Source organism: Notolepis coatsorum (assembly GCF_963971535.1).
Source record: "Notolepis coatsorum genome assembly, chromosome: 17".
Lineage (NCBI taxonomy): Eukaryota > Metazoa > Chordata > Actinopteri > Aulopiformes > Paralepididae > Notolepis > Notolepis coatsorum.
In genome coordinates, this window is record NC_140181.1 from 1082860 (window position 1) to 1110002 (window position 27143).

The following is a 27143-nucleotide window of genomic DNA, read 5'->3' on the forward strand; positions in this document are numbered from 1 at the left end:
TGAACGCACCTCGCTCTAGTCACATAACGTGACGTATTAGATTGGTCGTGTTGAACGCACCTCGCTCTAGTCACATAACGTGACGTATTAGATTGGTTGTGTTGAACGCACCTCGCTCTAGTCACATAACGTGACGTATTAGATTGGTCGTGTTGAACGCACCTCGCTCTAGTCACATAACGTGACGTATTAGATTGGTCGTGTTGAACGCACCTCGCTCTAGTCACATAGCGTGACGTATTAGATTGGTCGTGTTGAACGCACCTCGCTCTAGTCACATAACGTGACGTATTAGATTGGTCGTGTTGAACGCACCTCGCTCTAGTCACATAATGTGACGTATTAGATTGGTCGTGTTGAACGCACCTCGCTCTAGTCACATAACGTGACGTATTAGATTGGTCGTGTTGAACGCACCTCGCTCTAGTCACATAACGTGACGTATTAGATTGGTCGTGTTGAACGCACCTCGCTCTAGTCACATAACGTGACGTATTAGATTGGTCGTGTTGAACGCACCTCGCTCTAGTCACATAACGTGACGTATTAGATGGTCGTGTTGAACGCACCTCGCTCTAGTCACATAACGTGACGTATTAGATTGGTCGTGTTGAACGCACCTCGCTCTAGTCACATAACGTGACGTATTAGATGGTCGTGTTGAACGCACCTCGCTCTAGTCACATAACGTGACGTATTAGATTGGTCGTGTTGAACGCACCTCGCTCTAGTCACATAACGTGACGTATTAGATTGGTTGTGTTGAACGCACCTCGCTCTAGTCACATAACGTGACGTATTAGATTGGTCGTGTTGAACGCACCTCGCTCCAGTCACATAACGTGACGTATTAGATTGGTCGTGTTGAACGCACCTCGCTCTAGTCACATAACGTGACGCATTAGATTGGTCGTGTTGAACGCACCTCGCTCTAGTCACATAACGTGACGTATTAGATTGGTCGTGTTGAACGCACCTCGCTCTAGTCACATAACGTGACGTATTAGATTGATCGTGTTGAACGCACCTCGCTCTAGTCACATAACGTGACGTATTAGATTGGTCGTGTTGAACGCACCTCGCTCTAGTCACATAACGTGACGTATTAGATGGTCGTGTTGAACGCACCTCGCTCTAGTCACATAACGTGACGTATTAGATTGGTCGTGTTGAACGCACCTCGCTCTAGTCACATAACGTGACGTATTAGATTGGTCGTGTTGAACGCACCTCGCTCTAGTCACATAACGTGATGTATTAGATTGGTCGTGTTGAACGCACCTCGCTCTAGTCACATAACGTGACGTATTAGATTGGTCGTGTTGAACGCACCTCGCTCTAGTCACATAGCGTGACGTATTAGATTTGTCGTGTTAAACGCACCTCGCTCTAGTCACATAACGTGACGTATTAGATGGTCGTGTTGAACGCACCTCGCTCTAGTCACATAACGTGACGTATTAGATTGGTCGTGTTGAACGCACCTTGCTCTAGTCACATAACGTGACGTATTAGATTGGTCGTGTTGAACGCACCTCGCTCTAGTCACGTAACGTGACGTATTAGATTGGTCGTGTTGAACGCACCTCGCTCTAGTCACATAACGTGACGTATTAGATTGGTCGTGTTGAACGCACCTCGCTCTAGTCACATAACGTGACGTATTAGATTGGTCGTGTTGAACGCACCTCGCTCTAGTCACATAACGTGACGTATTAGATTGGTCGTGTTGAACGCACCTCGCTCTAGTCACATAACGTGACGTATTAGATTGGTCGTGTTGAACGCACCTCGCTCTAGTCACATAACGTGACGTATTAGATTGGTCGTGTTGAACGCACCTCGCTCTAGTCACATAACGTGACGTATTAGATTGGTCGTGTTGAACGCACCTCGCTCTAGTCACATAACGTGACGTATTAGATTGGTCGTGTTGAACGCACCTCGCTCTAGTCACATAACGTGACGTATTAGATGGTCGTGTTGAACGCACCTCGCTCTAGTCACATAACGTGACGTATTAGATGGTCGTGTTGAACGCACCTCGCTCTAGTCACATAACGTGACGTATTAGATTGGTCGTGTTGAACGCACCTCGCTCTAGTCACATAACGTGACGTATTAGATGGTCGTGTTGAACGCACCTCGCTCTAGTCACATAACGTGACGTATTAGATTGGTCGTGTTGAACGCACCTCGCTCTAGTCACATAACGTGACGTATTAGATTGGTCGTGTTGAACGCACCTCGCTCTAGTCACATAACGTGACGTATTAGATTGTTTGTGTTGAACGCACCTCGCTCTAGTCACATAACGTGACGTATTAGATTGGTCGTGTTGAACGCACCTCGCTCTAGTCACATAACGTGACGTATTAGATTGGTCGTGTTGAACGCACCTCGCTCTAGTCACATAGCGTGACGTATTAGATTGGTCGTGTTGAACGCACCTCGCTCTAGTCACATAACGTGACGTATTAGATTGGTCGTGTTGAACGCACCTCGCTCTAGTCACATAACGTGACGTATTAGATTGGTCGTGTTGAACGCACCTCGCTCTAGTCACATAACGTGACGTATTAGATTGGGCGTGTTGAACGCACCTCGCTCTTGTCACATAACGTGACGTATTAGATTGGTCGTGTTGAACGCACCTCGCTCTAGTCACATAACGTGACGTATTAGATTGGTCGTGTTGAACGCACCTCGCTCTAGTCACATAACGTGACGTATTAGATGGTCGTGTTGAACGCACCTCGCTCTAGTCACATAACGTGACGTATTAGATTGGTTGTGTTGAACGCACCTCGCTCTAGTCACATAACGTGACGTATTAGATGGTCGTGTTGAACGCACCTCGCTCTAGTCACATAACGTGACGTATTAGATTGGTCGTGTTGAACGCACCTCGCTCTAGTCACATAACGTGACTTTTAGATTGGTCGTGTTGAACGCACCTTGCTCTAGTCACATAACGTGACGTATTAGATGGTCGTGTTGAACGCACCTCGCTCTAGTCACATAACGTGACGTATTAGATTGGTCGTGTTGAACGCACCTCGCTCTAGTCACATAACGTGACGTATTAGATGGTCGTGTTGAACGCACCTCGCTCTAGTCACATAACGTGACGTATTAGATTGGTCGTGTTGAACGCACCTCGCTCTAGTCACATAACGTGACTTTTAGATTGGTCGTGTTGAACGCACCTTGCTCTAGTCACATAACGTGACGTATTAGATGGTCGTGTTGAACGCACCTCGCTCTAGTCACATAACGTGACGTATTAGATTGTTTGTGTTGAACGCACCTCGCTCTAGTCACATAACGTGACGTATTAGATTGGTCGTGTTGAACGCACCTCGCTCTAGTCACATAACGTGACGTATTAGATTGGTCGTGTTGAACGCACCTCGCTCTAGTCACATAACGTGACGTATTAGATTGGTCGTGTTGAACGCACCTCGCTCTAGTCACATAACGTGACGTATTAGATTGGTCGTGTTGAACGCACCTCGCTCTAGTCACATAACGTGACGTATTAGATTGGTCGTGTTGAACGCACCTCGCTCTAGTCACATAACGTGACGTATTAGATTGGTCGTGTTGAACGCACCTCGCTCTAGTCACATAACGTGACGTATTAGATTGGTCGTGTTGAACGCACCTCGCTCTAGTCACATAACGTGACGTATTAGATTGGGCGTGTTGAACGCACCTCGCTCTTGTCACATAACGTGACGTATTAGATTGGTCGTGTTGAACGCACCTCGCTCTAGTCACATAACGTGACGTATTAGATTGGTCGTGTTGAACGCACCTCGCTCTAGTCACATAACGTGACGTATTAGATGGTCGTGTTGAACGCACCTCGCTCTAGTCACATAACGTGACGTATTAGATTGGTTGTGTTGAACGCACCTCGCTCTAGTCACATAACGTGACGTATTAGATGGTCGTGTTGAACGCACCTCGCTCTAGTCACATAACGTGACGTATTAGATTGGTTGTGTTGAACGCACCTCGCTCTAGTCACATAACGTGACGTATTAGATGGTCGTGTTGAACGCACCTCGCTCTAGTCACATAACGTGACGTATTAGATGGTCGTGTTGAACGCACCTCGCTCTATTCACATAACGTGACTTTTAGATTGGTCGTGTTGAACGCACCTTGCTCTAGTCACATAACGTGACGTATTAGATGGTCGTGTTGAACGCACCTCGCTCTAGTCACATAACGTGACGTATTAGATTGGTCGTGTTGAACGCACCTCGCTCTAGTCACATAACGTGACGTATTAGATGGTCGTGTTGAACGCACCTCGCTCTAGTCACATAACGTGACGTATTAGATTGGTCGTGTTGAACGCACCTCGCTCTAGTCACATAACGTGACTTTTAGATTGGTCGTGTTGAACGCACCTTGCTCTAGTCACATAACGTGACGTATTAGATGGTCGTGTTGAACGCACCTCGCTCTAGTCACATAACGTGACGTATTAGATTGGTCGTGTTGAACGCACCTCGCTCTAGTCACATAACGTGACGTATTAGATTGTTTGTGTTGAACGCACCTCGCTCTAGTCACATAACGTGACGTATTAGATTGGTCGTGTTGAACGCACCTCGCTCTAGTCACATAACGTGACGTATTAGATTGGTCGTGTTGAACGCACCTCGCTCTAGTCACATAACGTGACGTATTAGATTGGTCGTGTTGAACGCACCTCGCTCTAGTCACATAACGTGACGTATTAGATTGGTCGTGTTGAACGCACCTCGCTCTAGTCACATAACGTGACGTATTAGATTGGTCGTGTTGAACGCACCTCGCTCTAGTCACATAACGTGACGTATTAGATTGGTCGTGTTGAACGCACCTCGCTCTAGTCACATAACGTGACGTATTAGATTGGTCGTGTTGAACGCACCTCGCTCTAGTCACATAACGTGACGTATTAGATTGGGCGTGTTGAACGCACCTCGCTCTTGTCACATAACGTGACGTATTAGATTGGTCGTGTTGAACGCACCTCGCTCTAGTCACATAACGTGACGTATTAGATTGGTCGTGTTGAACGCACCTCGCTCTAGTCACATAACGTGACGTATTAGATGGTCGTGTTGAACGCACCTCGCTCTAGTCACATAACGTGACGTATTAGATTGGTTGTGTTGAACGCACCTCGCTCTAGTCACATAACGTGACGTATTAGATGGTCGTGTTGAACGCACCTCGCTCTAGTCACATAACGTGACGTATTAGATTGGTCGTGTTGAACGCACCTCGCTCTAGTCACATAACGTGACTTTTAGATTGGTCGTGTTGAACGCACCTTGCTCTAGTCACATAACGTGACGTATTAGATGGTCGTGTTGAACGCACCTCGCTCTAGTCACATAACGTGACGTATTAGATTGGTCGTGTTGAACGCACCTCGCTCTAGTCACATAACGTGACGTATTAGATGGTCGTGTTGAACGCACCTCGCTCTAGTCACATAACGTGACGTATTAGATTGGTCGTGTTGAACGCACCTCGCTCTAGTCACATAACGTGACTTTTAGATTGGTCGTGTTGAACGCACCTTGCTCTAGTCACATAACGTGACGTATTAGATGGTCGTGTTGAACGCACCTCGCTCTAGTCACATAACGTGACGTATTAGATTGGTCGTGTTGAACGCACCTCGCTCTAGTCACATAACGTGACGTATTAGATTGGTCGTGTTGAACGCACCTCGCTCTAGTCACATAGCGTGACGTATTAGATTGGTCGTGTTGAACGCACCTTGCTCTAGTCACATAACGTGACGTATTAGATTGGTCGTGTTGAACGCACCTCGCTCTAGTCACATAACGTGACGTATTAGATTGGTCGTGTTGAACGCACCTCGCTCTAGTCACATAGCGTGACGTATTAGATTGGTCGTGTTGAACGCACCTCGCTCTAGTCACATAACGTGACGTATTAGATTGGTCGTGTTGAACGCACCTCGCTCTAGTCACATAACGTGACGTATTAGATTGGTCGTGTTGAACGCACCTCGCTCTAGTCACATAACGTGACGTATTAGATGGTCGTGTTGAACGCACCTCGCTCTAGTCACATAACGTGACGTATTAGATTGGTCGTGTTGAACGCACCTCGCTCTAGTCACATAACGTGACGTATTAGATTGGTCGTGTTGAACGCACCTCGCTCTAGTCACATAACGTGACGTATTAGATTGGTCGTGTTGAACGCACCTCGCTCTAGTCACATAACGTGACGTATTAGATTGGTCGTGTTGAACGCACCTCGCTCTAGTCACATAACGTGACGTATTAGATTGGTCGTGTTGAACGCACCTCGCTCTAGTCACATAACGTGACGTATTAGATTGGTCGTGTTGAACGCACCTCGCTCTAGTCACATAACGTGACGTATTAGATTGGTCGTGTTGAACGCACCTCGCTCTAGTCACATAACGTGACGTATTAGATGGTCGTGTTGAACGCACCTCGCTCTAGTCACATAACGTGACGTATTAGATTGGTCGTGTTGAACGCACCTCGCTCTAGTCACATAACGTGACGTATTAGATGGTCGTGTTGAACGCACCTCGCTCTTGTCACATAACGTGACGTATTAGATTGGTCGTGTTGAACGCACCTCGCTCTAGTCACATAACGTGACGTATTAGATTGGTCGTGTTGAACGCACCTTGCTCTAGTCACATAATGTGACGTATTAGATGGTCGTGTTGAACGCACCTCGCTCTAGTCACATAACGTGACGTATTAGATGGTCGTGTTGAACGCACCTCGCTCTAGTCACATAACGTGACGTATTAGATTGGTCGTGTTGAACGCATCTCGCTCTAGTCACATAACGTGACGTATTAGATTGGTCGTGTTGAACGCACCTCGCTCTAGTCACATAACGTGACATATTAGATTGGTCGCGTTGAACGCACCTCGCTCTAGTCACATAACGTGACATATTAGATTGGTCGTGTTGAACGCACCTCGCTCTAGTCACATAACGTGACGTATTAGATTGGTCGTGTTGAACGCACCTCGCTCTAGTCACATAACGTGACGTATTAGATTGGTCGTGTTGAACGCACCTCGCTCTAGTCACATAACGTGACGTATTAGATTGGTCGTGTTGAACGCACCTCGCTCTAGTCACATAACGTGACGTATTAGATTGGTCGTGTTGAACGCACCTGGCTCTAGTCACATAGCGTGACGTATTAGATTGGTCGTGTTGAACGCACCTCGCTCTAGTCACATAGCGTGATGTATTAGATTGATCGTGTTGAACGCACCTCGCTCTAGTCACATAACGTGACGTATTAGATTGGTCGTGTTGAACGCACCTCGCTCTAGTCACATAACGTGACGTATTAGATTGGTCGTGTTGAACGCACCTCGCTCTAGGCACATAGCGTGACGTATTAGATTGGTCGTGTTGAACGCACCTCGCTCTAGTCACATAACGTGACGTATTAGATTGGTCGTGTTGAACGCACCTCGCTCTAGTCACATAACGTGACGTATTAGATTGGTCGTGTTGAACGCACCTCGCTCTAGTCACATAACGTGACGTATTAGATTGGTCGTGTTGAACGCACCTCGCTCTAGTCACATAACGTGACGTATTAGATTGGTCGTGTTGAACGCACCTCGCTCTAGTCACATAACGTGACGTATTAGATTGGTCATGTTGAACGCACCTCGCTCTAGTCACATAGCGTGACGTATTAGATTGGTCGTGTTGAACGCACCTCGCTCTAGTCACATAACGTGACGTATTAGATTGGTCGTGTTGAACGCACCTCGCTCTAGTCACATAACGTGACGTATTAGATTGGTCGTGTTGAACGCACCTCGCTCTAGTCACATAACGTGACGTATTAGATTGGTCGTGTTGAACGCACCTCGCTCTAGTCACATAACATGACATATTAGATTGGTCGTGTTGAACGCACCTCGCTCTAGTCACATAACGTGACGTATTAGATTGGTCGTGTTGAACGCACCTCGCTCTAGTCACATAACGTGACGTATTAGATTGGTCGTGTTGAACGCACCTCGCTCTAGTCACATAACGTGATGTAGTAGATTGGTCGTGTTGAACGCACCTCGCTCTAGTCACATAACGTGACGTATTAGATTGGTCGTGTTGAACGCACCTCGCTCTAGTCACATAACGTGACGTATTAGATTGGTCGTGTTGAACGCACCTCGCTCTAGTCACATAACGTGACGTATTAGATTGGTCGTGTTGAACGCACCTCGCTCTAGTCACATAACGTGACATATTAGATTGGTCGTGTTGAACGCACCTCGCTCTAGTCACATAGCGTGACGTATTAGATTGGTCGTGTTGAACGCACCTCGCTCTAGTCACATAGCGTGACGTATTAGATTGGTCGTGTTGAACGCACCTCGCTCTAGTCACATAACGTGACGTATTAGATTGGTCGTGTTGAACGCACCTCGCTCTAGTCACATAACGTGACGTATTAGATTGGTCGTGTTGAACGCACCTCGCTCTAGTCACATAACGTGACGTATTAGATTGGTCGTGTTGAACGCACCTCGCTCTAGTCACATAACGTGACGTATTAGATTGGTCGTGTTGAACGCACCTCGCTCTAGTCACATAACGTGACGTATTAGATGGTCGTGTTGAACGCACCTCGCTCTAGTCACATAACGTGACGTATTAGATTGGTCGTGTTGAACGCACCTCGCTCTAGTCACATAACGTGACGTATTAGATTGGTCGTGTTGAACGCACCTCGCTCTAGTCACATAACGTGACGTATTAGATTGGTCGTGTTGAACGCACCTCGCTCTAGTCACATAACGTGACGTATTAGATTGGTCGTGTTGAACGCACCTCGCTCTAGTCACATAACGTGACGTATTAGATTGGTCGTGTTGAACGCACCTCGCTCTAGTCACATAACGTGACGTATTAGATTGGTCGTGCTGAACGCACCTTGCTCTAGTCACATAACGTGACGTATTAGATGGTCGTGTTGAACGCACCTCGCTCTAGTCACATAACGTGACATATTAGATTGGTCGCGTTGAACGCACCTCGCTCTAGTCACATAACGTGACGTATTAGATTGGTCGTGTTGAACGCACCTCGCTCTAGTCACATAACGTGACGTATTAGATTGGTCGTGTTGAACGCACCTCGCTCTAGTCACATAACGTGACGTATTAGATTGGTCGTGTTGAACGCACCTCGCTCTAGTCACATAACGTGACGTATTAGATTGGTCGTGTTGAACGCACCTGGCTCTAGTCACATAGCGTGACGTATTAGATTGGTCGTGTTGAACGCACCTGGCTCTAGTCACATAGCGTGACGTATTAGATTGATCGTGTTGAACGCACCTCGCTCTAGTCACATAACGTGACGTATTAGATTGGTCGTGTTGAACGCACCTCGCTCTAGTCACATAACGTGACGTATTAGATTGGTCGTGTTGAACGCACCTCGCTCTAGGCACATAGCGTGACGTATTAGATGGTCGTGTTGAACGCACCTCGCTCTAGTCACATAACGTGACGTATTAGATTGGTCGTGTTGAACGCACCTCGCTCTAGTCACATAACGTGACGTATTAGATTGGTCATGTTGAACGCACCTCGCTCTAGTCACATAGCGTGACGTATTAGATTGGTCGTGTTGAACGCACCTCGCTCTAGTCACATAACGTGACGTATTAGATTGGTCGTGTTGAACGCACCTCGCTCTAGTCACATAACGTGACGTATTAGATTGGTCGTGTTGAACGCACCTCGCTCTAGTCACATAACGTGACGTATTAGATTGGTCGTGTTGAACGCACCTCGCTCTAGTCACATAACATGACATATTAGATTGGTCGTGTTGAACGCACCTCGCTCTAGTCACATAACGTGACGTATTAGATTGGTCGTGTTGAACGCACCTCGCTCTAGTCACATAACGTGATGTAGTAGATTGGTCGTGTTGAACGCACCTCGCTCTAGTCACATAACGTGACGTATTAGATTGGTCGTGTTGAACGCACCTCGCTCTAGTCACATAACGTGACGTATTAGATTGGTCGTGTTGAACGCACCTCGCTCTAGTCACATAACGTGACGTATTAGATTGGTCGTGTTGAACGCACCTCGCTCTAGTCACATAACGTGACGTATTAGATTGGTCGTGTTGAACGCACCTCGCTCTAGTCACATAGCGTGACGTATTAGATTGGTCGTGTTGAACGCACCTCGCTCTAGTCACATAGCGTGACGTATTAGATTGGTCGTGTTGAACGCACCTCGCTCTAGTCACATAACGTGACGTATTAGATTGGTCGTGTTGAACGCACCTCGCTCTAGTCACATAGCGTGACGTATTAGATTGGTCGTGTTGAACGCACCTCGCTCTAGTCACATAACGTGACGTATTAGATTGATCGTGTTGAACGCACCTCGCTCTAGTCACATAACGTGACGTATTAGATTGGTCGTGTTGAACGCACCTCGCTCTAGTCACATAACGTGACGTATTAGATTGGTCGTGTTGAACGCACCTCGCTCTAGTCACATAGCGTGACGTATTAGATTGGTCGTGTTGAACGCACCTCGCTCTAGTCACATAACGTGACGTATTAGATTGGTCGTGTTGAACCACCTCGCTCTAGTCACATAACGTGACGTATTAGATTGGTCGTGTTGAACGCACCTCGCTCTAGTCACATAGCGTGACGTATTAGATTGGTCGTGTTGAACGCACCTCGCTCTAGTCACATAGCGTGACGTATTAGATTGGTCGTGTTGAACGCACCTCGCTCTAGTCACATAGCGTGACGTATTAGATTGGTCGTGTTGAACCACCTCGCTCTAGTCACATAGCGTGACGTATTAGATTGGTCGTGTTGAACGCACCTCGCTCTAGTCACATAGCGTGACGTATTAGATTGGTCGTGTTGAACGCACCTCGCTCTAGTCACATAACGTGACGTATTAGATTGGTCGTGTTGAACGCACCTCGCTCTAGTCACATAACGTGACGTATTAGATTGGTCGTGTTGAACGCACCTCGCTCTAGTCACATAACGTGACGTATTAGATTGGTCGTGTTGAACGCACGCGGAACGTCCGCCTTGCAAACATTGCAACTGGCTATTGGACTGGCTTCGGTTTCAATTTTAAAATGCTTCCAAACTTCTGACGTTTTGTGTAGCTGCTCCGAGTCATGAGGTGGACATAACCTGCCGGTGTTGCGGGAGCGACGCGTTGTGAGGTCTGCTATTTTCGGCACACGTCACTGTCGTGCGACGGTGTAAATAAAAGGAAATGCGTTTGTTTTGGCAAATTCCTGTGTGACAATAAATAAATGAATGATGATATGTAATTTAAAACCAAAACTAAGGCCTCAGTATGAGTTTAAGACGTGAACATGGTCATGTTTGTTGAACAAAATAAATAATTTTAAAGAAAATCACTCCTGATTAAAAAAGATTTAATTCCCGATCCCGATCTTCTGAAAATCACGTGATCGGCCCCGATCCCGATCACGTGATCGGATCGGGACATCCCTAATAGGCATCTTCCTCTAGGGGTCATGAATGTACACTACATACATTTGAAAGTAATCAAATAAACGGTATTTGAGATACACAAATTCTAAAATGTAAAGTTCCGCCTGATACTGGCAGTAGGAAAGGTCATGGCGTCAACTAAATCAAAGTAGGAGTTCATCCGACAGCAGTCATGAATGTGCACAACAGATATTAGACCAATTGGCCTTGTGGTTTGCGAGATATAGTGCAAGACAATTAAAGATAATTATACAAACACATAGAGGCAGAGAACTAATGTGATATATCTGCTGAGCAAGTCACTGCAGCTCATACACACCTGCTTTGGGGTAAGTAACTATAAGAATGTCATCTGGTCGAGCTTTGAAGTTCTGTACATTGTCCCAGTTGTCAGTGAAGTAGTGGGTCATGGAGACTCCGTGGAAGTCAAATATCCTGGGCCGAGGAGGCCGGTCCATCTGGAAGAGCAAGTCATAAATTGAGTTTATTGTATTTGGATTAAAGAGATTTCTGTCCGGTCAGATTGGTCTCTAAAGCCTTATGTTATATTAATAGTTCATTTGAACCATTTCAGCTTTTAGGTTTATTCGTTTTTACTTTTTACATATAGGTTACTGTAGAAATCGTCGGAATACAGAAACGCACAATATCTAACAGTTGACAACACAAAGCCGTGTGTCAGTTATTTCGCAATAGCACAAGTGACAGCTGTCAGAGCTATGCCGTGTGCTCGGATCTGACAGCTCGTTGTAACCAAACATTTTCAATGAAACTCCTCTCAGCCAGTCCTGTTTATCTGTATGTCGTAAATGTTACGATGAATTGAAAATGGGGGACCCTGATGTAAACAAGATGAAAGTATTTCTCTGGTCTGCATCCCCTTAACAATTGTGTGTATTGAGCCGTACTGTATTGAACCCATTCTGCAATCTGTTAATAAAGTTTTCAATCAATTCAATCAATCAATCAGCCCAACCCCAAAACCAACCTCCTTAAAGTGACAGTGCCCCATCAACACAAAAGGTAAAGGAATACATTACTGACCCCTGTGGAGGCCCTATGTTGACATCCCTCTGTTGTAGGGAATACCTTAGGGGCCCTACGGCCACTCGGGCACTGGACAGGTGGTGAGGGGTCCCATGGGCCTTGTGGTACTGGACAGGTGGTGAGGGGTCCCTATGGCCACTCGGGCACTGGACAGGTGGTGAGGGGTCCCTACGGCCACTCGGGCACTGGACAGGTGGTGAGGGGTCCCATGGGCCTTGTGGGACTGGACAGGTGGTGAGGGGTCCCATGGGCCTTGTGGGACTGGACAGGTGGTGAGGGGTCCCATGGGCCTTGTGGGACTGGACAGGTGGTGAGGGGTCCCATGGGCCTTGTGGTACTGGACAGGTGGTGAGGGGTCCCATGGGCCTTGTGGTACTGGACAGGTGGTGAGGGGTCCCATGGGCCTTCTGGTACTGGACAGGTGGTGAGGGGTCCCATGGGCCTTGTGGTACTGGACAGGTGGTGAGGGGTCCCATGGGCCTTGTGGGACTGGACAGGTGGTGAGGGGTCCCATGGGCCTTGTGGGACTGGACAGGTGGTGAGGGGTCCCATGGGCCTTGTGGTACTGGACAGGTGGTGAGGGGTCCCATGGGCCTTGTGGGACTAGACAGGTGGTGAGGGGTCCCATGGGCCTTGTGGTACTGGACAGGTGGTGAGGGGTCCCATGGGCCTTGTGGGACTGGACAGGTGGTGAGGGGTCCCATGGGCCTTGTGGTACTGGACAGGTGGTGAGGGGTCCCATGGGCCTTGTGGGACTAGACAGGTGGTGAGGGGTCCCATGGGCCTTGTGGTACTGGACAGGTGGTGAGGGGTCCCATGGGCCTTGTGGGACTGGACAGGTGGTGAGGGGTCCCATGGGCCTTGTGGTACTGGACAGGTGGGGAGGGGTCCCATGGGCCTTGTGGTACTGGACAGGTGGTGAGGGGTCCCATGGGCCTTGTGGGACTGGACAGGTGGTGAGGGGTCCCATGGGCCTTGTGGGCGCTGGACAGGTGGTGAGGGGTCCCATGGGCCTTGTGGGACTGGACAGGTGGTGAGGGGTCCCATGGGCCTTGTGGTACTGGACAGGTGGTGAGGGGTCCCATGGGCCTTGTGGGACTGGACAGGTGGTGAGGGGTCCCATGGGCCTTGTGGGACTGGACAGGTGGTGAGGGGTCCCATGGGCCTTGTGGGACTGGACAGGTGGTGAGGGGTCCCATGGGCCTTGTGGGACTAGACAGGTGGTGAGGGGTCCCATGGGCCTTGTGGGACTGGACAGGTGGTGAGGGGTCCCATGGGCCTTGTGGGACTGGACAGGTGGTGAGGGGTCCCATGGGCCTTGTGGTACTGGACAGGTGGTGAGGGGTCCCATGGGCCTTGTGGGACTGGACAGGTGGTGTCCAGTCCCACAAGGCGCATGGGCCGTACTCGGGAGTCAGGGCAAGGTATGTTTAACCTGTTAACTGTTCCATGGATACAATCTAAATAAGGATATTCTGGTCCAACAAAGTATCTTACCAGGAAATAAATACTCACTGCTCCTTTTGTTCCTTGAGGAGAACAGTCTAACTCTACAGTCTAGTCTAACTCTACAGTCTAGTCTAACTCTACCAACCCCAGTGAAGTGGAGTCTAGTCTAACTCTACCAACCACAGTGAAGTGGAGTCTAGTCTAACTCTACCAACCCCAGTGAAGTGGAGTCTAGTCTAACTCTACCAACCACAGTGAAGTGGAGTCTAGTCTAACTCTACCAACCCCAGTGAAGTGGAGTCTAGTCTAACTCTACCAACCACAGTGAAGTGGAGTCTAGTCTAACTCTACCAACCACAGTGAAGTGGAGTCTAGTCTAACTCTACCAACCCCAGTGAAGTGGAGTCTAGTCTAACTCTACCAACCCCAGTGAAGTGGAGTCTAGTCTACCAACCACAGTTATGATTGATTGACAAGAGGCAGGGGAACTATGTGAGAATGCTATTCATCGGCTACAGCTCAGCATTCAATACCATATTCCCCTCCAAACTCATAGCCAAGCTCAGGGACCTGGGCTTGAACTATGACCTCTGCCAGTGGGTCTTGGACTTCCTGACGGGCAGACCCCAGGTGGTGAGAGCAGGCAACTGCACCTCCTCATCCATCACTCTCAACATAGGGGCCCCCCAGGGATGTGTTCTGAGTCCCCTCCTCTACTCCCTGTACACACATGACTGTGTGGCTCAGCGGAGTAACAACACAATCATCAAATTTGCTGACGACACAGTATGGTGGGCCTGATCTCTGCAAACGACAAGAGGGCCTACCTGGAAGAGGTCAAGGTCCTGGCGGGATGGTGCCAGGAGAACAGCCTCTCCCTGAACGTTAGCAAAACAAAGGAGATGATTGTGGACTTCAGGAGGTCGGGGGTCAGGGACTACAGCCCCCTCAGCATCGACGGGGCACCGGTTGAGAGAGTGAACAGTTTTAAGTACCTCGGAGCCCACATAGCCGAGGACTTGACATGGACCACACACATTGACAGTGTTGTGAAGAAGGCATGACAACGCCTCTACTTCCTCAGGCGCCTAAGGAAGTTCCAAGTCAGTCAGAATATCCTTAAGAACTTCTACTCATGGGGACTTCCGGTATGGTGAGCAGGGAGTAGGACGCGTTTTTCCCTCTCTCCCTCATGTTTTTTTAAATTCTACGTTTTAAGACTCCAAACCCTCATAATTCTTGTTTATATGCAAGTATCGATACAGCTAACTAAATATTTATTTTCGCAAAGATGACATCCAAGACTCCAAGACCAAAACGGGGCGATGTTCAGAATGAGGAAGAGGCTGACGGAGGCTTTAGCAAGGCCTGGCTGGCCACCCTGCTTGAAAACCACAAAGAGGCTATGACCACCGAGTTCAGAAAAGCCATTACCACTCTGGAAAATAAACTTGACCAAATGAAATCGGAAGTGGCCGACAACGGACAGCGGGTCAAGTCCCTGGAGGAGAATGCGGAATCTGTAAGCGAAAGAATTGCGTCGCTAGAGGCTACATGTGCTGATCTGAGGGCTAGCCATGCTATGCTAAAGGCTAAGGCGGAGGACCCGAGGCTCGAGGGCGACGTAACAACCTTCGGATCATTGGACTACCAGAACAGATTGAGGGCCCGAGACCAACATCCTTCTTCGCCACCCTTTTATCACAGGTTTTTGGGGCAGAAACCCTCCCTACCCCTCCAGAATTGGACCGTGCACATAGGTCGCTAGCGGCTAAGTCGAAGCAGGGTGAAAAGCCTAGGCCTGTTATCATCAGGTTCCATAATTATCAGACCAAAGAACGGGTGATCCGGGAGGCTAGAAAGAGAAGAGCAGAGATGCAGTACGACGGTCATCAAATTGCTTTCTACGAGGATTATACCCCGGCTGTGTTGGAACAGCGAGCACCGTACCGCGATGTGATGGCACTACTTTACAAACGGGGGCTGAGGCCTAGTCTTCACTACCCGGCCAAACTGATGATTACGGAGGAGAGCGGGACAGATTACGCTTCATGTCTGTTGGAGACGCTGAAACGTACCTCAAGGCCAAGCTAGCCTAGCGTGGACGGCTACCTAACGAGTACCTAGGGGTAAGCTAACCGGACGCCGGGAGCAATGAACAATGAATGTAGAATGCGAGACTGAAATTATAGACTTTGGTTGGGCTAAACTGGTCGACCGCGTTAGACCTGACACTTAGAATTCATGGGGAGATGCTATTGACATTAAGCGGACTGGCTTCTGAAACAGAACTTTATGCTTCCCAAATAGCCGACGCGGATTATATTTGCACGTATTTCGAATTCCTTTTTTTTTATTGTTCTTTAATAGCTCTTCTTTTACATGTGTCTCTCTCTCTCATTCAAACTGTAGACGTTCCCTCTGTTTAGAGCAGGGGTGGGCAATTATTTTTCCTGGGGGGCCGAATGAGCAACTGAAAATATGTTGGGGGGCCGGGCCAAAATTCCAAAATCAATTATGCATAATATACATTTTATTTCTATATAAAAAGCAGTAAATGGCATTGTTTTGACCCCTGGTAAGAGTGTATGTTATTATTTGGCAATTAAAAGGTGAGGTTAGCTTTCAAAAATATCAAGTTCAAGTTCAAGTTCTTTAATAGTTGTCATACAGAAGTACAGAATACTTTCATACAAAATGCTTCTTACTGTTACGCTCCAGAGACTGTGCTAGACAAGATAGTATCAAATAACATAATAACATAATATAGCATGAATTTAGAAGAAGAAAATGAGGTCACAGTGTTCGGTATAGACATATGTACAATGTTCTGAGTTACCATATAATATACAATACACAATACTATGCAGTGTACTAATGTACAGTACTATCTAGTGCAAAGCAGAAATGGGATGAGGTACAATTTTAGGTACAATTTACAGTAAGGTGTACGAGTTGTAGTGCAATCCTTCATCCATAAATATAAAGTGTGGGGAGTGGGTGCTACAGTGTGTTTGTTTAAAGTGGGTGTGTGCTATAAAGTGTGTGGAGTGGGTGCTACAGTGTGTTTGTTTAAAGTGAGTGTGTGCGTGTGGATGTGTGTGCTATGTGTGTTTGGTGGTTGTTGTTGTGTAGTGTTCATTCATTGTTCGTTTAGCAGCCTGATGGCCTGGGGATAGAAGCTACTTCTGAGTCTTTCTGTGCTCGCCTTGAGACTCCTGTATCGCTTGCCTGACGGCAGCAGTTCAAAGAGGCAGTTGTTCGGGTGGCTCGAGTCCTTAATAATTCTCTTAGCCTTCCCCTTGCAACGCTTGTAGTAAATGTTCTGGAGGGTGGGGAGCCCCCCTCCAATTGTGCGTTCGGCTGAATTTATTCAAATATAATTGATTTCCAAAATGTAGGTGGATCCAAAGAGAACCAACATCTTCTGAGCATGTCTCCTTAGCGTATATTGTGCGTGTGAACGTTGACATGAAAATAAAAAAGTAAAAAAAATAAAAATAAAAATATTAAATTTTTTTTTTTTTTTTTTTTTTGTATTATCATGTAATCTTTCGCGGGCCGGTCAGAATCATCCCGCGGGCCGTATCCGGCCCGCGGGCCGTACAATGCCCAGGTCTGGTTTAGAGGCTGCTAGATAAATAGACTGGACCGGTTTGACAGGATAATGAAGGTTCTATGTGTATGCTTTAGGAGTACTCAATGCGCGGATTGGAATGTACAGAGACTGGGCCTGAATTTACTAGACCATTTACCTAGGTCTAACGGACACCTCGGGGCCAGCTGAAACAGACACCAACAGCAATAGACATGATTACAACATATTAAATGTGCGGCTGAACTTGTAGACCTTGGTTGGATTATAGTGCCCAGTCACTATAGAGTGGCCACCTATGCCTCAGAAGGGTAATATTGTTATTTCAATTGGAGTGACTCCTTCAAAAGGAACCCTATGCCAATCAGGTTGCTTGTGAATGACCTTGTGAATAATTGCATGCCGTTTTCTTCTGCTTCCTATTTCGTAATTTTTGTTGTTGCCCCCCCCTTTTTTTTATATATATATATATATATATATATATATATATATATATATATATATATATATATATATATATATAATTTTCCCTTTTTTTTCTTAACTTAATTTGTCCTTTCTTTTTGTATGGATTTATATACATATGACTCTCTAGGCAGGGTGAACATATTCAGGGTGCACATGCTCCTCTTACTATCTGAGGGTCTCAATACAAACAAACCGGATAGTATCTATTGGGTAGTGGGGGGTTTGTATACATGTTTCAGGAAGCACTCAAGGTATTGACTGAACCAACTGAAAAACTTCAGACAGCTTCTTTTTACTGTCTGAAGGTACAGGTCTCTAACACTGCCGAATGTAGCTAACCACATTACCTTTCTATACATATTTTAGGTACATTTTGAGGTCCCTGAATCTTGTAACCCCCGTAACTGCATATACCTCTTGATTATTATTATTTTACTCTTTACATATATGTATATATTTTTTTATAGACGAAAGGAGAAAGGGGGAAAAAAAGGAAGAAAGTGGCGCCTCTTTTTCAACTCTGTTATGGTTTTGCAATTTTTATATCCCTAGTGGGCATGGTAGCAGGGGCTAAAAACATTCTCTTCGAGCTGTTACAGGTTGGAAGCGGACTTTGCCCAGGTCCACTGAATTATAGGTTGACCTATACACACTGGAGCGCCTCGGTATACTCGTTCACTCTCAACTTTTTATGGGTCACACTCCTTAGTGGGAGTCATTGGTAGCGCTTTTACGTCCATGCTCTAACGGATGAGCCCAGAGTTGTGTTGCAAATATCTTTCATTTTTATTCTAATTTAAATTTTTGAATTTATTCATCCCTTTTTTCTTTTGGTTTTTATTTTAAGTTTTTTTGGCTGTTCGAATGTTCTTTAACACAAATTTAAAAGTCTATCCATAACCATATTGGAGGCTGTTCGAAATGAATGGGAGAGAGGGGAAAAGAGGAGTGAGGATGAAGTCTCCACCGGAAGGAGCGTATCCTGAGAGGTACAAAGGCTGTTACTGTTCCCTTAGGGACCAAGGGATGTACCCCTGGGTGAGTATGTTTGTGTATAGTTGTGTGGGTGCATGTGTGTGCGTCAACCCCCCCCCCCCTTCTTTATCCCCCTCTACCTTTCTCCTCTCTTCCAATGTTTCATCTTTTCAACTCAGGTATGTATATACTTAACAGAACATGGCAGTGACGGGCAGGAACATCCGTTTCGTCTCATGGAATGTCAAAGGGATGAATAACTCTATCAAGGCTAACAAGGTACTTAACCACCTACGGCATCTCAAGGGTGACCTATTGTGAAGTGCCACAGAACAACAGTGACTCTTTTGGAAATTGACATCCTGATTCGTTCCTATATAACCAGTATATTCTTTTATAGACTTTAAAACTGAACTCTGGTTGGAAGATAGTGAAATGATTGTTCTGCTTAAAGGAGGGTTGCCTGGTCTGCATAGGAGGTGTCTGTATCAGCAGGCCCGCAGTGGGGAGTTAACCCTAAGGAATGTGGCCCTGAGGATGCAGCAGCAGAGGAGAGTAAACTGTAATGTTAACCCTTACAGGGAGGAAGCAGGACAGACATGCATGTATGGTCTGAGGTGATGGGGCCCCCGGGGAGTTAAAGGTTGAGGTTGTGAAATTTTAGAGTAAAGGGGAGTCTTGAAACGATAGAGAGAATCTTAAAAACTATATAACAATTAAATGTTTAATGTTTACAGTAAAAGTTTTCATAATGTCATGCTTATAATTAACTGTCAGTAGAGAATAATACTAAAATGATGTGTAAACTGTTTTTCTGGAGGAGGGCATCTCTGAAGATTCTCTGCTAAAACCTCTAAGGAGTCTTGATAAGAAATCTTATGGATGGCCTCGCCCGGTACTGCCTGGTACCACATGGTTACCACAGGCAAACCCTTTGTTTGTTCTGAAAAAATGGAGGGACTTTCTCTTACTTAAAAACACTAGGTAACTAAAGGTAACGCTAGTAAAAAGGAGGAGGAGTCCATACTGACTACGTATTGTATTTTGGTTTGCTAAGCGAAAATGACATCCCTGTGACATCACTGTTTTTAGACCAATCGGAATATGATACAGGATCAATATAAAAAGGACTGTTGCCCATTCAAGAGACACACTTTTTTTTTTCCAGAGTGCATTTTCACTGCAATCACAAAAATATACTTTAAGTGTGATTCTTTCTTTGAGTAGAATCTTCTACGTTTTTGACTGTAAGTTAACATTACATAACTTTTTAGTCGTGAGTGATCTTTCACTGCAATCACAAAAATATACTTTAAGTGTGATTCTTTCTTTGAGTAGAACCTTCTACGTTTTTGACTGTAAGTTAACATTACATAACTTTTTAGTCATGAGTAAACCTTTTTACTGCAATCACAAAAATATACTTTAAGTGTGATTCTTTCTTTGAGTAGAACCTTCTACGTTTTTGACTGTAAGTTAACATTACGTAACTTTTTAGTCATGAGTAAACCTTTTTACTGCAATCACAAAAATATACTTTAAGTGTGATTCTTTCTTTGAGTAGAACCTTCTACGTTTTTGACTGTAAGTTAACATTACGTAACTTTTTAGTCATGAGTAAACCTTTTTACTGCAATCACAAAAATATACTTTAAGTGTGATTCTTTCTTTGAGTAGAACCTTCTACGTTTTTGACTGTAAGTTAACATTACGAAACTTTTTAGTCATGAGTAAACCTTTTTACTGCAATCACAAAAATATACTTTAAGTGTGATTCTTTCTTTGAGTAGAACCTTCTACTTTAGGTTTTGCCAAATCTGTAATTTAATTTTACTCCAGAGGCTTTTGACAGTAGTCCTGTTTTCTTCGGCCGTTTAGCACCTATTTAGTTAGTATAAATGCCCATCGTAGGGACGCCATGATAAGTGCTGGCATAAGCCTAGGTCAGATTGATAACCCCATAACTCATTGGTCCGCATCTCAACTTCAAGCAGCGTCCTGCGACGTCTGTGATGTCTAGGACTCAATGCGTCTATAAACTGCAGGGGTTAAACCCAGCCGACCCAGGCCCACACAGGCACTCCTCCGTCCTCTCCAGTCATGCGGTTGATTGATTGGAGTTGCGGAGTATATTTATTCTATTTTGCACTGAGAAGGACTTTTCCTATTCATAGGATATCCATTTAACTTATTCGGTTACACGTATTACCACTGTATGGCTTTACTTGATAATCACAGTTATACAGAACCCACCTTTAGTCCATATGCATAAACATATTTCTCCTTTTACTCCGTCTGGGGAAAGCCACACTCCTAAGGTTTTTTACATCATAAATCAGGCACATTACTGGTAAAGTTACAATGCAAAAAAACATCTCCATGCTTACCAGTCGTCTTTCAGTTTTGGGAAGAATTGAAGCAAGTGTTGTTCCAAAAGAAGATTGTTTTATTTTTTAACAGTATAAGATTACATTAAAGGTTCAGTTTCATTTTTATAAGTACACAGGTTTCAGCTTACAATGTATCAGGATTCAGTCATCTCCACAAAATCTCTCTCAAAAAAAAAGTGTGTCTCTTGAATGGGCAACAGTCCTTTTTATATTGATCCTGTATCATATTCCGATTGGTCTAAAAACAGTGATGTCACAGGGATGTCATTTTCGCTTAGCAAACCAAAATACAATACGTAGTCAGTATGGACTCCTCCTCCTTTTTACTAGCGTTACCTTTAGTTACCTAGTGTTTTTAAGTAAGAGAAAGTCCCTCCATTTTTTCAGAACAAACAAAGGGTTTGCCTGTGGTAACCATGTGGTACCAGGCAGTACCGGGCGAGGCCATCCATAAGATTTCTTATCAAGACTCCTTAGAGGTTTTAGCAGAGAATCTTCAGAGATGCCCTCCTCCAGAAAAACAGTTTACACATCATTTTAGTATTATTCTCTACTGACAGTTAATTATAAGCATGACATTATGAAAACTTTTACTGTAAACATTAAACATTTAATTGTTATATAGTTTTTAAGATTCTCTCTATCGTTTCAAGACTCCCCTTTACTCTAAAATTTCACAACCTCAACCTTTAACTCCCCGGGGGCCCCATCACCTCAGACCATACATGCATGTCTGTCCTGCTTCCTCCCTGTAAGGGTTAACATTACAGTTTACTCTCCTCTGCTACTGCATCCTCAGGGCCACATTCCTTAGGGTTAACTCCCCACTGCGGGCCTGCTGATACAGACACCTCCTATGCAGACCAGGCAACCCTCCTTTAAGCAGAACAATCATTTCACTATCTTCCAACCAGAGTTCAGTTTTAAAGTCTATAAAAGAATATACTGGTTATATAGGAACGAATCAGGATGTCAATTTCCAAAAGAGTCACTGTTGTTCTGTGGCACTTCACACCCTCTCTGTCATCCTGGTAGGTCATTGTCCATCGTCAATTGAATAATTGAATAATAATAATTGAATAATGAAGCATGTGAAAAATAGGTATATACGGCTATATTGTTACATAAACAACAAAAAATTTAGAACAGAAATCACTGTTCACCCCCCTATATTTTCACTGTCCTTTTTTAGAGAACAGGGCTTTGCTTTTCTTGATTATATTTTTACCAACATTTATTTTATTGGTAAGGTGTTGTTGGATACTTGGCTGACTTTCTAGTTTTCTTTGGCCTCTCATACTCCGCCCAGCCTCTGGTTGGTGGTGGTGAAGTACTTGTACTGGGGACCTCTTGTCGTGACCCCCCGGGTCGAGAGGTCATCGATCTTGGGTCTTGCAGGCTGTGACCCTTTTCACCTATGTTTTTTACAAGAGACACACATCTGCACCTCAGATATCCCCCGTATTAAGAGAGCATGGATGGGACACATTTTTCACTCTAAATTATCTGCAAAAACCAGGGGAGCTGCAATTATTATACATAGGGATGTTCCCTTCGAGCCCTCCACCATTTTAACTGACCCTGACGGACGATATGTTATAGTGTCGGGCAGGCTGCAGAACATTCCGGTGGTTTTGGCCTCAATATATGCACCAAATTGGGACAATGATACATTTGTATCCAATTTATTTTCCTCGATACCTAACCTTAATGATCATCACATAATTATCGGAGGAGACTTTAATCAGGTCCAAAACATAGAACTTGACAGGTCTTCGGATAGACGTACTACCAAAGCGGCGAACATCCTAAAATTTCACATGGAACAGCTTGGCCTTGTAGACCCTTGGAGAGCAAAATGTCCTACCAATAAACTTTTCTCCTTCTTCTCCCATGTCCACCACACATATTCAAGGATAGACTTCTTTTTACTAGATGAAAAACTACTACATAATGTAGTCTCCACTAAGTACCATAGTATAGTCATTTCCGATCATGCCCCGACATCCGTTGAAATTAACTTCCCCCAGGGTAGATCGCCCTCTAATTTTTGGAGATTCAACTCCCACTTATTATCTGAACCTGAATTTAAGGATTTTATTCATGCACAAATAAAAATCTTCTTTGAGATAAACGACACACCTGAAGTTAGCAGTGACATACTCTGGGAGGCCTTTAAGGCATATCTCCGCGGACAGGCCATCTCCTTTACCTCTCATTTTGGGAAGCAGGAACAATCCAAATTAACGGGTATATCAGATGAGATTAAACGATTAGACATCCAGTACTCGTCTGAACCCACCCCTGCTCTATATAAAAAACGACTCCAGCTTCAATCACAATATGATTTGCTTTCAACTAGTAAGATCGAGAGACTACTCCTGCACACCAAGCAACATATTTTCGAACAGGGGGATAAGGCTGGAAAATTACTTGCGTACCAAGCACGAGTGGCGAGTGCCTCTAGACTGATTCCCAGGATAAAATCCCAATTAGGTGTCACTACAACAGACCCTACGGAAATGTCTGAAATTTTCTCTGACTATTATTCCAAATTTTACACGTCGGAGTCTTCCCAGCAAGACTGGGATCGCCCAAACCCCCTCAAGTCTCTCAAGTACCCTCAAGCGAATAAAGCGGAAGCTGAAGAGTTAGGCACGCCTATAACCATCTCTGAAGTGACTGAGGCAATCAAATCCTTACAAAGTGGTAAATCACCCGGGCCAGATGGCTACACTACAGAATTTTATAAAACGTACTCTGTGTTGGTTGCTCCGTTCCTACTGAGAGTATATAACGACTCCCTTCTAAAGGGCCAAATGCCACCCACGCTATCAGAGGCGTCATTGTCCCTGCTGCTCAAAAAAGGTAAAGACCCTGTCCTCTGTAGCAGTTACAGACCAATCTCCCTCCTTAATGTGGATTGTAAAATATTGGCTAAGGTCCTCTCATGCCGTCTTCAGAAGGTGGTCCCGTTCCTGATAGACCCGGATCAGACGGGTTTCATCATGGACAGGCAATCCTTCTTTAACACCAGAAGGCTGTTAAATATCCTTTTCACAACCACGACTGGCGCACCAGAAATGGTACTCTCCCTAGATGCTGAGAAAGCGTTTGACAGAGTGGAATGGAGGTACCTGTTCCATACACTTGAGAAATTCGGTTTGGGCCCGGGTTTTATTTCATGGATAAAACTCCTATACTCGTCCCCGGTGGCCAAGTCGGGCCAGTTTGCGCTTTATCGCGGCACCCGTCAAGGATGCCCGCTTTCTCCCTTGCTCTACGCGCTCGCCGCAGAACCTTTAGCCATATGGCTTCGCAGTGAGGACAGATTTCAGGGGATTGAGAGGTTCGGCCTGGTTCATAAACTCTCATTGTATGCCGATGATCTCCTACTTTATGTCTCCAATCCGTCATCATCCATCCCTGTTATCCTGGATATTCTAGAACAACATAGGCAGCTCTCTGGGTACAAACTTAATCTCCAAAAAAGTGAATATTTACCTGTTAATGCATCTGCGGAACGGCTTCCTCAATCGCTTTTCCCCTTTAAAAGGGCCACGGAAGGATTCACATATCTAGGGATTTTTATGGCCAAATCACCGATGGAGCTCTTCGCAAGAAAATTCCATCCTCTGCTGGATCGCTTTAAGTTAGATCTGACTAGATGGTCCTCTCTCCCCCTCTCGCTTCTGGGAAGGGTTAACCTGATAAAGATGGTTGTCTTACCCCGATTTTTATACGATTGATCAACTTATAGGTTCATTCCTGTGGGATAACAAAAGAGCACGTATTAAGAGGACGATCATGCAACTTCCCAAATCGGAAGGGGGTTTGGCTTTGCCTAATCTTCGCTATTACTACTGGCCATGTAATATAAAGAAAACTCCTTTACTGGAGGACCAGGAGGGAGGAAGAAGACCAACCCCAATGGGCTCGGATGGAAGTCTCCTCTTCAAAGTACTCACTCTGGTCTGTGGCAACATCCCAACTACCCATTTCAATCCTTATTAAACAGGTGGCTCGGAACCAAATTGTAGCGGATACTTTGAAAATCTGGAATCAGTTCAGGAAACAATTTGGCCTATGCGCTTTGTCGGGGCTAGCTCCAATCTCTCACAATCACCTATTCCTACCGTCCTGTTCTGATCCGGTATTCAGAAGCTGGGCGAACAAAGGTTTGCTAACCATTAATGACCTCTACTCCGGAGGTGTGTTCTCCTCGTTTGCAGAATTATCAAAAAGATTTGGTCTCCCAAATTCCCACCTTTTCCGTTTTATTCAGATCAGACATTTTGTTCAGAACCAATTCCCACACCCGGATAGAACGGCTGCGTGTAATAGATAGAACAATCTCCAGCCGATTACATGCACATGTTTTGGACGTGCCCCAAACTCACAGAGTTTTGGACTGCAATATTTGATACACTGAGTAGGGTCCTGGGTGTGACGTTAGACCCTGATCCACTCACTGCCTTTTTCGGTATCCCGAATACCCCTTCGATCGCATCTAGGGCTGCAAAACGAGTCGTGGCGTTCACTACCCTCCTCGCTAGGAGACTTAATCTCTTTAAGTGGATACACCCTTCCCCACCCACTCACAACAGATGGATACAGGAGATACTACATTGCATTAAGCTTGAGCGAATCAGATTCTCCCTAAAGGGCTCCCTTGAAACATTCCATGTGACCTGGCAACCATTTCTGCAACACATCGATACCCTGACTATCAATGAAGAGACTTAGAAAGGATAGAGCTTTACACCTCTAACTGCACTTCCATATCTTTTATTATTATTTTATTCCTATTTTCTAATTCCCCCCCCCCTGTTCAAAAAAAATCCTGCAATAAATTAAAAAAAAAATAAAAAATACTTCTACTTATGTACAATAGAGAGCATCCTGACTAGCAATATCACCTCCTGGTTTGGGAATAGCACCGCACAAGACCGAAGCAGACTACAGAGAGTGGCACGTTCAGCCGAACGCACAATTGGAGGGGGGCTTCCCACTCTCCAGAACATTTACAACAAACGGTGCAGGGGTAAGGCTAAGAGAATCATCAAGGACTCCAGCCACCCAAACAACTGCCTCTTTGAACTGCTGCGGTCAGGCAAGCGATACCGGAGTCTCATGGCCAGTAAGAGAGACTCAAAAGGAGCTTCTATCCCCAGGCCATCAGGATGCTCAACGAACAATAACACTATGCAACAACCATCAAATGCACACAGCACACAGATCCACACGCACACAACCCCTTCCTCCTCCTCTCTCTCTCCTCTCGTTGTTAACCCCTTCCTCCTCCTCTCTCTCTCCTCTCGTTGTTAACCCCTTCCTCCTCCTCTCTCTCTCCTCTCGTTGTTAACCCCTTCCTCCTTCTCTCTCTCTCCTCTCGTTGTTAACCCCTTCCTCCTTCTCTCTCTCTCCTCTCGTTGTTAACCCCTTCCTCCTCCTCTCTCTCTCCTCTCGTTGTTAACCCCTTCCTCCTCCTCTCTCTCTCCTCTCGTTGTTAACCCCTTCCTCCTCCTCTCTCTCTCCTCTCGTTGTTAACCCCTTCCTCCTCCTCTCTCTCTCCTCTCGTTGTTAACCCCTTCCTCCTCCTCTCTCTGCTCCTCTCGTTGTTAACCCT

General features: G+C 45.6%; 1 protein-coding gene across 2 annotated transcripts in view; it reads right to left on the reverse strand.

Annotated features, from left to right (window-relative positions):
- LOC311243515 (cytosolic sulfotransferase 3-like) overlaps positions 1-27143 on the reverse strand; it is a 165997-nt gene that overhangs the window by 135713 nt on the left and 3141 nt on the right. For both annotated transcript variants that reach the window (XM_084332761.1, XM_084332760.1), the window contains exon 2: positions 11910-12048. In XM_084332761.1, coding sequence (XP_084188887.1) covers positions 11910-12048 — 139 coding nt within the window. The remainder of the gene's footprint in view (positions 1-11909; positions 12049-27143) is intronic.